Source organism: Aptenodytes patagonicus, chromosome 7 (assembly GCF_965638725.1).
Source record: "Aptenodytes patagonicus chromosome 7, bAptPat1.pri.cur, whole genome shotgun sequence".
NCBI lineage: Eukaryota > Metazoa > Chordata > Aves > Sphenisciformes > Spheniscidae > Aptenodytes > Aptenodytes patagonicus.
Window position 1 is genome coordinate 16041145 of NC_134955.1, and position 12372 is coordinate 16053516.

The window sequence follows — 12372 nt, forward strand, 5'->3', positions numbered from 1 at the left end:
GTGCAATGGAGAATGGCCTGGGCTGGCTCCGAGCATGTTGGTGTGTTTGCATAGCCTAGGAAGGTTGCTCCTGAAAGCGAGCATTAGCGTCACGCAGTGTCAGAGTTAGTGAGCCCTGCCTTTCCTCAGGACTAATTACCCTCAGTGTCCTACCATACAGAGATGGCTGTACTGCTTCTGGAACCAATTCAGTCACATTTAACTTTCATATCTCTATACCATGAGGTATTATGTGATGCAGATATGCCTTAGAAGATGTGAGGTATGCATCATGAGTCAGTCATGCATATACACGTGGAATGGGGATGCAGACAAAGTTACCACGGTTGGTGGAGTACTGCAGAAATATCAGAATTTTTCTTCAGAAAGTGTCCCCAGATTACCAGGCCTCTCAGAATACAGACCAGTCTTTGCAGAAGCCTTCACATTTACATTTTATTGATCATTTAGCACCAATGCTATCTGAAGTGCCAGAGAGCAAACTATAAATCAGGCCAGGGCATCTGCTGAAGGTGTATTTATAGCTGCAGCAGTAGCTGCCTTTGATCTCCCCCTGGATTTTTTTGTACATTTCTTTCCTTATGCATTCTGAGTAAGTGCAGGACAGAGAGTTACCAAGGGTAAGGACACTCCAGGAACAACTGGCACCTCCTAACTTTATGACTGGATTCTTGAATTAGTGTTATTTTTATATATGCTCAGGCTAGCAAGTCTAAACTCCACTCCTGCTAATATGTTCGGCAGCTGACAAGCTACACAGTCCTAAAAATAGCTAGGTTACCAGCTGATGCGGGAGGCTGGCTGGCAGATGGAATACAGAACTTACTGAATGCACATGGCTGTTGGGTCAGACACGCATCAGTTACTGCAGGATTTAAGAAAAAGGAGACACCAAACAATTCTTTGACAGAGGAATTCATTTCAAGGTGACGGGAAGAATCAATGCTCCGAATGACTGAAAATATTAGCTAGATGGCATTGAATATTATTTATCAACACCTGAAAATATACAGCCATAATACTCTAAAGATCCTCTTGATGAAGTAGAACAATATATGGATATATGAGAAAAGCAACAGTTAAAAGAGAAATTGAATTTCCTTAAAACTGAACACAGACATAGCTACAAACTAGAGAACCACTGTTGGCACTTAATGAATTAAATATCCAATAACAGTAATTAATAATGGAAAATACTACGCTGTTTACCACTCTTCGAGAAGCTACCTTCAGTCAAAAATAAACAAACTCTTAAACTGGTGTTTCTTTCATTAAGCTATTTATATCCTATTTAGAATAGTTTAAGAACAGTTAACTTCGTGCATTACTTCTATTATAAAATTAACATTATAGGTTAGGAGGAAAAAGCACTACCGTTTCAAAGACAGAATGGTAACAGTAATAATTAACCAACAAAACATGTAGACATATCTAGATGAGATGGGTGTGGAAGACAGCTGACAGCATTTGAGTCAACTGGGAAAAGACAAGAATAGCACCAGTGTAGGGAAAGCAGCTGGTAAGCTCAGCAGCAGTTTTATTGGTACCTCTACTAGTATCAGTGTGGCTGCCGTTTTTGTAACACAGATACGCAACGCAGGCACATTATCAGGTATTCCTGGGCTCCTCTCCTGGGAGCTTATGTGGACAGAAAAATGAATCAAAACAGGTGATGAAAGACTATCTCCAGCTTGTGTATTTTCAAAATCAGTACCAACCACCACATTTTCAGCTAGCAACCTGAAAAATAACTTCGGGTGCTATTGTATGCTCTGAAGTCACTAGCATGCACAGTTTATCTTACCAGGACATCGACTCATACACAAATTACTCTGGCATAACAAGTTAGTGCGTATTAGTTGTTCCATGGAAACTGTCCAAGTGCATAGTCTGCCACGCTGCATGCTGTGGTAACTGCAAGCTAATTTAGCTTCTTAAATCACATTTGCCCACAAGTTTTTTTCAGGCTGCGTGCAAGTGTACGGAGAGTTACCGCAGGGCAGCTGACACATATTAGCTTGTTTTTCTACAGTAACTCCTTCACATGCAAAATGCTTAGAATTCTTCAATGTTTTGGAGTTCCCCCTTACCAGTGTTTTGGGGACTCTGGATTTTCCAGGTGATCCAAATAACGATTACTTATAACTGCACAATTGCAGAACAGAATCAGAGGTAGATATTCAAAAGCGAGGTAACGTATGTTTCTTAAAAAACTATACCTGAAGGCTCGAATCGTTGTAAGACCTTCAACAGTCTCTGAAAAATGGGAGAGTAATGGTAGCTGAGTGCTGTCATCCAGCTGCTGCAGGTCCCTGGAGAGGGTTATGAAAAGATTTTCGTAAAAAGCCAGTTTTGTTGTGCAGTTATTCTCTTGGAACAGGCCCAGGGAGTGAAAGGGAATATCATCACAATAATTATATATGTAAGGTTCAGATAGATTTCAAAGCAGTGCTGCATGTCTGAGCAGGGAATGAAGACCCCAGGAGGATTTTTCTTTTAACATTTGAATACAAACAGTGCTGGAGTTCTGAATGGGTCTTTTCCCTTTGCTGCCTTCCCTCTTTTCATCTATATTCCTATTTCTTATACTCAATTGTTTGTTCATTTAAACACCATTCTGGCTCTATGCTGAATATAAATTTAATGGGATACTGCAAATAAGAGCTCGAGCTAAGCAGAAGGCAACTTCCTCTCTATCTCCAGATGACAGCACAACTTCTCACTGAGCTAACAGTATAACTCATACACTCAGTAGAGTAAATGAGAGCCTGCACTCATCATTAGGTTGTGCTTCTTCATTTCATGTGTAGTCATCAAATCAGTGGAAGCACACGTGGGGTGAAGTTCTATTTAGTCTCAGTTCCTTCCAGCAGGAAGTAAATTGGTTGCAGACTCCCTCTCGATCCATGTGTACATGAAGGGATAAATGCAGCATTGCTGCAAACGCTTCTTGAGTGCCAGTGGGGGGGGGGGGGAGCTGTATGACCATAGAAGGAGAATAATCACAGATATAGCTAAAATTTTTCAACTTGTTAAAAACTAAAAGGCACCCAGAACAAAAGAGGATGCTCTTGCATGCTGGATCCTTAATGGGCAGCATTCTCCAGCCTCTCCCTGGCTTTACAGATTTCCACTTCCAATTGGATAGGCAGACATCAGTTTCCCTGTTCTGTCACCACATTTTCTTGGACGTACCCAGCACGCAGCCCTTGGGAAGGACAGAATCCAGCTGGTTTTTTGTGTCCTGTGAACTCTAAGAAACTTCAATCATGGACAAAGACCCTGCTCAGGCCTCCCAGAAGTTCTGCTCAAAGAGCTGCAGACAAAGGCACTTGGTAAAATGACACATTTTCACTGTAGTGGATTTGGCTCACTTTCAGACAGGGCCATGGCTTTGACAGGACCGAATTTAAACATCAAGTTCTCCAGCACTGCAATTCTGCAATGCAATCATGCATTGTAGAAGACATTTCTATTGCCAGAATAATACTGGTTTATGCTCTTACCGTGATGCGACTCGGAAGTACTTCTGTATGAAGTAACACATGATTGCGAGGGGAACCAGGGCAATGAGAAACATTGGTGTGACGTATGAGATGACAGCAAGAGCAGATACACACAGCAATGTGGAACGACTCAAGCACTCCAGGGTAGCTGGAATGTGCTGTATAGATAAAGAAGGATAAGCACACAGAATCTTCCGTAACATATCAAGTTTAAAACAGCATTATTTCATTTTCCTTTCTCTCACTTACACAAGGAAAAAAAATTTGAGGATTTGAAGCACTAAGCATACAGGTCTGCTTTTGAATTGACTGCTGGGTTTTGGGAAAGTCTGAAGGGATTTCTGTGGGCCTGCGTCACGTCTGCATTGTGGACCACAATCCTCATGTCAGTGGATTACAGATGGCACGCAATAGACAATTTCAGCGTCTGCACTGATCCTATGAACTGGCAGTGCAGTCTGGGGCAAATACTGATAATTTGAATTTCAGTCATTTCTATTTTGGGCAACAGCATTTGCCTTTTTCTCATTTCATTTGCTCATATGTGTCAAGTGAATGTGTTTACCCACTTTTAAAAAAAGTAGGTCCTCTTAATTTGGGGAATATCACTATTGATCTGATTTCGCTTCCCTTTTCTATACGGGGCATCTTAATCAAATAAATGGTTTTTCAATGTGCATTTAAGATGAGGAATTCATTCTGAACCTAGAAAATCATGATGCAAATTCATATAGTAGTCAAAATCATAGATCATCAGTAAACTTCATCTAAATGAGTGTATAATAAATGAAAATCCAGTCTTTCAGACTGGGGAAGATAGGATAACTTGGGAGCTTGAATATATTTATTCAGTACCTGGTCGATGGTATTGCAGTCAGCTGAAAATCTGTTCAATATACTTCCCAGAGGTGTTGTTTCAAAAAACCTAAAATGAGACAAAGAATGGGAAAGATTAAAATATCGAGACTAGAATAGTTTTAATTTTTTTTTCTCTCTTCCTTAAGCTAGGTACTGTATCACAGACACAAGCAAATAAATTGACAACCATAGTAAAGTTTTTCATTCTTCCCCATAACCATGGCTTTCCAATAAAATGGCAGTCTTGACTGTAACCCAGCAACAGCAAGCATGTCCTCAGCTCCCTCTACTGCCTAAGCTATGCAAATCACATGATTACATTTTAAAAAATCCTTTCGGATTTGCAGTTTGAGGCCTCTTCAATTCATGAAAAATGCAAACAAAGTTAATCGCAAGTCTTGCATTTTTCTGGGAACAGAAATGCATAACTAAGAACAACTGTTGGAATAATATATTAAAAGACCTTTCCTTTACATTTGCATATGCAAAATGCAAACTTCATTATTGCTCTGAAATTGTTAACTGTTCCATAACTCATGTTGAGCCTGGTCTAATTCTATCCTGAAAAAAAAAAGTTTTTAAAAAAATATCTGAGGTTTCCCATGTATATTATTTCTCCATGATTTCTGGGTCAAATACAGTTAGCTTAAAAGTAAGAAGGTATTTTTCCTAATGTTCAGTAACAGCTGCAGGTTTGAATCCAGCTACAACTTTCCTTCCATGCTTTAGAAATAAAACTTAGGCAGGACAACAAAGGCCTTTACCGGTATCTGTGCACCCCAGTGTACTCTAATGATGCCTGTGATGACACTTGTCTAAGCTCATTATCTTTCATAAGCTTGCACAATTGCTGCCTGACAGTAAATATTTCCAGTGATTATGATGCATGCTATGAATGAACTGTACAACATATTGATCAATAATTGTGTTTTCTCCCTAATGAAAAACAGCAAAGAGAAATTAAACATGCAAGGAAGTAAATCTCTAAAGTCGCAGTCAGGCAGGAGAGGCATTTGACTAGTGTCTAGGAACACGAGCAGCCTGGGTACCATTTTCAAAAATTGCTCAGTAGTTTGATATCTGATGATTTTCAATGACATTAAAAAAATGTGATTCACAGTCACTTCTTAGTAAGAACTGTGCTTAGAAGACTGCCTTGAAGTAAGGAACACAAAATGACTACAATACGATTTGTATTACAATCAGAGGAATACCTCATTGGAGCCAAAATAATTTTATTTAGTAAAGAAGAGTGTAGCTTTTTGGTGACTTTCAAGCCAGTCCACTCCACTGCTATTGATGTGACAAGACATAATACAATCCCAAGACAGCAGAGAATGCTGAAAACTTTTGAATATGGAGAATGGTTGAAATCCTAAGAAACAAAGAAAGAGTAACAAAATTATTCACTGTAAATTATGTTTAAAATTTCTTGTAAAAACACAAACACAAGACTCCCTAAATTAAACTGCCAACAATTTTCAACCATCTTAAACCACGATTAATTATCCTTTGGAGAGAGGAGTGTTTGCATGAAAGAGATCAGTCAGAAATTTAAAATCATAGAATACTACAAAAAACCCTGAAAAGATATATTTGATAATTTCATCTGAAAGAACCATCTTCAAAGCATTTATTATGGCTTTGTTGGTTTTTTTTGGTTTGTTTTTTTTTTTTAAACAGGAACAGAATATAATAGTTTTTAATTTGAAATACTAATTTCATATTAAAACCCAGCATCAATAAAGCATCTTTTAGAGATGAAAGTGTGACTCCAGTGAAATCACACATGCACCTCCCAAATATTAATGTGGATTATTTGTAGGCACTGAATCCCGATAAAGAAAACAATCCCAGTTCTAACAAAATCCCTCCGCTACTGCTTTATACATACAGACTACCCTGCTACGTAACACTGTGGTCAGTTCCATGTGGAATTCACAGAAAAATCAACCAAAAAAGCGTGCTTGTCAACAACAACAACAAAGTCTGTTTCCCATATGTTACAAAACCTGAAAGTCCTACTTGCAATGAGAATGCAACAGTACAGGAAAAAGAAAAAGGAACTATGATACCAAAATTACTTTAGAGACGAAGGTTTAGGCATATCAGCTAGATGGTGAAAATACAACAAATGTAGCATAAATACAACAAAACTACCTGAAAAGGCATTAACCCTCAAAATACTCTGGAGTGGCTCTATTACTAGAAATATAGCACATTGCATACAAATCTTGGAGCAGAGGTTGACAGTGGGAGGTCACCACCGGTTAAATCATAAAAGGAAGGTGAACGAGGCGCTGCATACCCCACAGTGAGAGCAGTTTTTCAGCTCTAGCTCCGTCTTCGCAGAAATGGCAGCCGAGGTCCAGCGTGCCAGGCAGTAGTCGATGGCCACCATCACCGTGTGCTTCAGCAGCTGGGACAGAACCAGCAGCGGCAGGAGGAGGATTCCTGCTGCGCTGAGGTACTTGCCACAGGCTCTCCAGGGCATCTTTGCTCTCTGATGCAGCACTGAAGACAGGTTGTCTTCATCATCGCTTTCTGTCACTTCTTCTGCAATGTGCATGAAAAAAGTACAGCCACGCTGACTTACTCGTACACACCTTTCATAGAGACTGGCAAGTGGCAGCTACAAAAGAGGTCGTCTTATACAGGATAAAGAGTGGCTTTAAGGTGAAATTACCTGCTCAGGCATGCATGTATTAGCCTGCTAAAGTTAGTAGCAATGCATACTAAAAAGATGCCAAAGCCTTAGCGCTAGGTGATCAATGTCTCCTGTCATGTTTTTGCAATTCAGAAGTACTGACTTGATAAAAATTAACTGCAATTTTTTCCTAAGTAAAACCTTAAACAGGTGTGCTTAGCTATTGACAGGTTTGAAGCTCACCCAGCATAAATTATTCAATGTTATTCCTCTTTCATTATCAAATCATGTTCAAGTACAAGAAAAAAAACCCTCAAAAGTTTGGAGGAAGCTATGACTTCTGAATGCTTGAAATCACTGTAGTCCAGAGGTAAAATCAATGGAAACAGCACTCTTAAGAATCACATGAAAATGTGGGTCGAAAAATCACGACCCACATGAAAAACGATTATTCTCTTGCCAGTTTTAATTATGTTAATTCATTCTAAAATAATTTAACTGTGAAACAGTAATGTAGTGGTACTGGGCTCAAAGGGTGCCCTTTTACCTTCATCCTCTTCATCATCTTTCAGCAGAGCTTCACGGGAATACATAGTCCTCCGGAGATTTGTTCTTTCCAAAACAGTTTTTCTTTCAATAATAGTCTCCTAAAAAAGGGACAGTTCGTGTGTTTTCAACCAGAGAATTAATTAAAAAATTACTAGCTATGACAAAACTTGTTTCCAATCAGAATGTCAGAGAAAAACAAAAGTGAGAATCTTGCAGCAGGCAGTCATAAGTGATTGATTTGCTATTTCTGTGTAAAAACAAAGGACATAAATTAGATATCTGACATTAATTTCAGGTTGTCAATCCCAACCCTCCTGGAATCTCAACTTGGACAGATATCCCTGAATTAAAAAGAACTAAGATGAATATCTCATTCTTCCTGTGTTGTAGTATTAAAGACAAAATGTGTTAATGATTTAGAGAGCTTGATATAGGCACATCTGAAACACTTCTACCCAATGCAATGAGTAAATTCAGGCATATTTATAGAAGCAGTTGTCAGTATTGCACATTACCAATGATTTTCTCCTAAAATGGCCCAATTTAATATTCCTTAGATAAGAATATTTTGATAGGGCTTCACTAACAAGAATGGGTCAGAGGCAACAGTATCGAGGAGGTATGAGATGTCCAGATGAAGGAACTTTTCTTAACAGATAAATAATAATGGTAATAGTAATACTACATTCATACTAAGTTAGAAATCACACACAGCATGTCAATCCTTGCTAATGCTTTCAACCTAAGAAAAACAAACTTGTCACGTTTTTTGCAAATGTCGATTGCCCTTTGTCGATCAAACACCTTCTCCAGCTCTTGGTCTTGTCGATTCATTAACGTCTTCCAGTGTTCAAAGAGCTCAGTCTCTGATTTATGAATGTCCTTGAGTGTTCCTTCTCTCTGGATGTTACCATCTTTCATGGCAATTATCTAAAAAGTTAGAAACACAAGGGGTGAGATAAATAGCCATGTATCTCTATTTATTTTAAAGCTATGTTGCTGTGTCTGGACAGAAATTTCCCTGTTCTTAAATAAAGAATATATCTGCGAACAAATCTGTCTTTTAAAAAGACAATGAAGTTCTCTCTCAACTCTATTCCCTTTACTCAAGATGCTGCAAAAAGAGAAACTTCCTGCACTTCATGCTTTCAGAAAGAAAGGCTGCTTTTAAGTAAGTAAGAAAGAAGGCCGGGGTCCCCATCAGCAGACAGGAGAGTGCATTACTCTTCCTAAACACAAGTCATTAGCAAGATAAGATTTTAGAGTTCTCTTACCTCCTAAAAGGAAAAGGCTTTTAGCAACACACTGTGCGCAGCATGTTTTGCCCTCATTCAGGCAATTAGATACGAGCATGCTGGCTCCACAGTCTGTTTGATATCATGGACCTGATAAGGAAAAGCTACGGAATTTGAATCCCTAAAGCTTTTAAGAGCATAAATAGTGGACACGATGTGGAAAAAAAGTGTATGTGAAGACAAAGTCTGAAGGGTGTGGTTTCCAGGTTTATATCAGTGTAACTACATTATATACACAGTGTAACTACCTTCACTTTAGATCTGACAAGAAGAATTGGAAAATGAGGCGTGTGGATTGTAAACGCACGTGACATTGTTAGAAAATAGTTAATGCAGTATTTATTTTTCTCTGTCCCTGGAAACTCAGAAATTTCATGGCGGGGTGGGAGGGAAATAATCTATTCCACTTGTTGCTAAGAACTTACACCAGAGGACAAGAAGAAATAAAGCAAACAAGGATCTTTTTGTAGTCAATTTATTCAGGAAACCTGTAATTGGGCTGGACCCTGAATTCTTCTGAGGGTTTTGCTATGAAGATTTAGGAGGGCCATCACATATACTTCAAATTATATTTTTATTTAAAATTCCTTAATAAAATAAAATAAAATAAATATTCCTGCTGCACTCCATTGGGCAAAATTTCCTAAGGCTTAATGAGAGCTGTGCTTAGGAAAAAACCCTGAACTCTCTCTTAATAAATAATTTTTAATTATAAACTTAATTAATACAAATCCTTGCTGACCTACAGGCTGTTTGGAACACTATATTTCATAAAACATTACTGAAACCCAATTAGAAGATAATAAAAATAAAATAATTCTCTTAGAGCATCTCATAAAACATGAACACCTAGAAATGGGTCTGACATTCATAAAGAAAAAGAAAATATTATACTGATACAAGGCCATAGCTGTCCATAAAAAAAAAAAGCCAATACATAACAATTGGAAAAAGAGGAAGCTAAGATGGATCTCACAGGGAGGGGAAGGAGGCAGAAAATTCCTTTATCCTGAAAGACACTAACCGGAAAACCAGAACTGTGTTTAGAACAGCAGTAATAATTCTTAAGGATGCATAACTGAGGGACAAGGTCACAGCAGACACCGTAAAGGAGAAATGCTGCCCACCAAAAACACGATCAGAACAAGATTAATGTCTATTTGCAACTTTATAGCAAGCCAATACGAAGAACAGAAAGCAGCTGAAAAACGATTATTTCTTGAGACAGAGTAACCGCTGCTATAGTCTGTGCAAGATGCAAATGACAGAGAAGTCCTGCTAGGAGGCATAACTGCAGTCATCAATCCTCGTGGGCAAGAAGACCTGTGATGCAGCTGGGTAACTGTAGGAGAACTAAGTGCAAGGCCAGTGTGAACCAATGAACTAAAAAAAAAATCCAACAAAACAAACCTCCTTACCCTACTTGATGTGCTTCATCTTTGACATTTGCAACTGCAAACTGTTATAGAAAGCATACCTTCATTATTTTCTGTAAACTACAAGAGGTAACAAAGAAACCTAACAAAACAATTGAATACTACACATTTCTTAAAATTTTGCCAACGTACAAAGGGTACAGATGCTCTTGACACATTATGTACTAGTACTAATTGCAAGGTAATACTGATGTTTTCCTTATATTTCCATGCACCTCAATATCCATAAACATACCTTTTTCTGTGACAGCAGAGACAAATTCCTAGTAAAATCCCAGAAGAGGCAAATATGTTACTCAAACATTTCACTGGTCTGAGATTAAAAAAATATAACTAATGTTTTTGGATACTCAAAATATTTTAAATGCAGCCTGCTTTCATGAGAGTATTAAGTATCAGCTCTATGAAAATCCAACCTATTTAGGTGTTCTAAGATGGGAATCCCAAAATTATGGCATCCCAAACTCACTGGCTAGTTTTCAAAAGGTCTTTATTATGTCTCTTCTCACTTATCTACCACTTGGCGGAAAGATGAAGCGAAAGCCTTGCTTGCAGCAAGACATCATTGTGCTGCATTCTTGCCTCCTCACGAAAAACGGGAAGAGCTTTCTTACCCAGTCAGCATGGGGTAGGTACTGCAGCTTGTGAGTTACTAGCACGATGGTCCGCTTGTCTTCCTGTAGCATTTTCAGGATCCCTTCTTGCATGAGATGGTCACTTAGGTGGATATCCAGTGCAGAAAATGGATCATCCTGTCACGAGGAAAAGAGGTCAGCTTTTGGAGCCAGCATTTATGCGATTTCAGGAAACTGACAGATTGTAATACCGGTAAAACCAGCTAGATCAATATAGACAAAAGAGGCCATCAGAAGATCAAAATTGTTCTGAGGAACGGTTTTCTTAAATTACATGACAACAAACCTTGAACTGTCTTTCTGCAGTGAGTACTCGGACACACGGCCACGTCAGCTGTGTAAATGCTATGATTTCCTGAGGCTTTCTGGGATCTGCTCCTCTCTTAACAGATGCGTTTCCTAGCCTCCATAACTGCAGTACATTGTTCCTGTCAGACTCAAGACAGTGCAGCAATGTATGTCTATGGCATATATTACATTACACAAACTGCTCCAGGGACAGTGACAAAGAGCACATTTTTATTTCCCTTGTACATAATTGCCTTCTGATTTTTTTATCCATAAATCAAAACTCTATTAACAAAGAATCACAAAAGGAGAAATATTGATCAGTTTGATGACTCTGCTCAGATGCTTGATTTACGACCTAGATTATCTTACTGAATCAATGAATTATATGCAATTAATTTAGGCATAAACTAATCTTCTAACTAAACCATCTTCTGCGAGACTTGTTTACATAATCCTATTTATATGGAATTACAAATCTATTATTTCTGCTTGCACTACTAATACTGGCTGTAGGATTTACTTAGTATCATTATTTCATACTATTATATTACACTAAACCCAGGATTTCTTAAAAATCGAATTTTGTTTTCTTTTGTCCAGATGTTTGCTGATAAAGTAGGGTTGAATTTGAATTAATTCTGCTTTCTCTGAGTGACATCATTGCCACCAGTTAGGGAAAGGTATAAGCAAAAAGGTGAGTGCTTTAGAAAATCCCCTTGAACTTTTATTCCCTTCAATTTTGCAACAATTTATATTGTGACTGCATTAGATACTTTAGCATTGTTGCTTTCATGTATCTACAAAACCAAAAATATCTGAAATCAACAGTAGGATAAACATGACCACTGAAATTCTAATAAATCAGAGCATCATAACATAGAGCAATTAAAAAGTGCTTTTGCCACACAGTAACTTCAGACTGTGATACAGAATTTATTCTCAACAATGTGTGCGCAACTGCGTGTGCACTGCGCTCACTGAGCACCGATGTATGCTGTCAGCTTTACTGCTGCACTCTTCTGGTCTGGCACAGACCTAAACATCATTCTGTGCCCCGAGTCTGTGCACGGCCACCTCGTATGCAATGCTGCACTTCTGTGAACTGAAAATGCCGGTTCACAGAACATGACATTGCACTGTGCAGTCAGGCGAGGC

The 12372-nt window shown here is 38.4% G+C and overlaps 1 protein-coding gene across 6 annotated transcripts in view; it reads right to left on the reverse strand.

The window, feature by feature from the left end:
- ABCC8 (ATP binding cassette subfamily C member 8) overlaps positions 1 to 12372 on the reverse strand; it is an 83792-nt gene that overhangs the window by 13428 nt on the left and 57992 nt on the right. For all 6 annotated transcript variants that reach the window (XM_076344089.1, XM_076344090.1, XM_076344094.1 and 3 more), the window contains exons 22-29: positions 10906 to 11043; positions 8365 to 8490; positions 7559 to 7658; positions 6673 to 6920; positions 5579 to 5739; positions 4362 to 4431; positions 3507 to 3664; positions 2220 to 2312 (exon numbers count right to left, since the gene is read on the reverse strand). In XM_076344089.1, the coding sequence (XP_076200204.1) occupies positions 2220 to 2312; positions 3507 to 3664; positions 4362 to 4431; positions 5579 to 5739; positions 6673 to 6920; positions 7559 to 7658; positions 8365 to 8490; positions 10906 to 11043 (1094 nt within the window). The remainder of the gene's footprint in view (positions 1 to 2219; positions 2313 to 3506; positions 3665 to 4361; positions 4432 to 5578; positions 5740 to 6672; positions 6921 to 7558; positions 7659 to 8364; positions 8491 to 10905; positions 11044 to 12372) is intronic.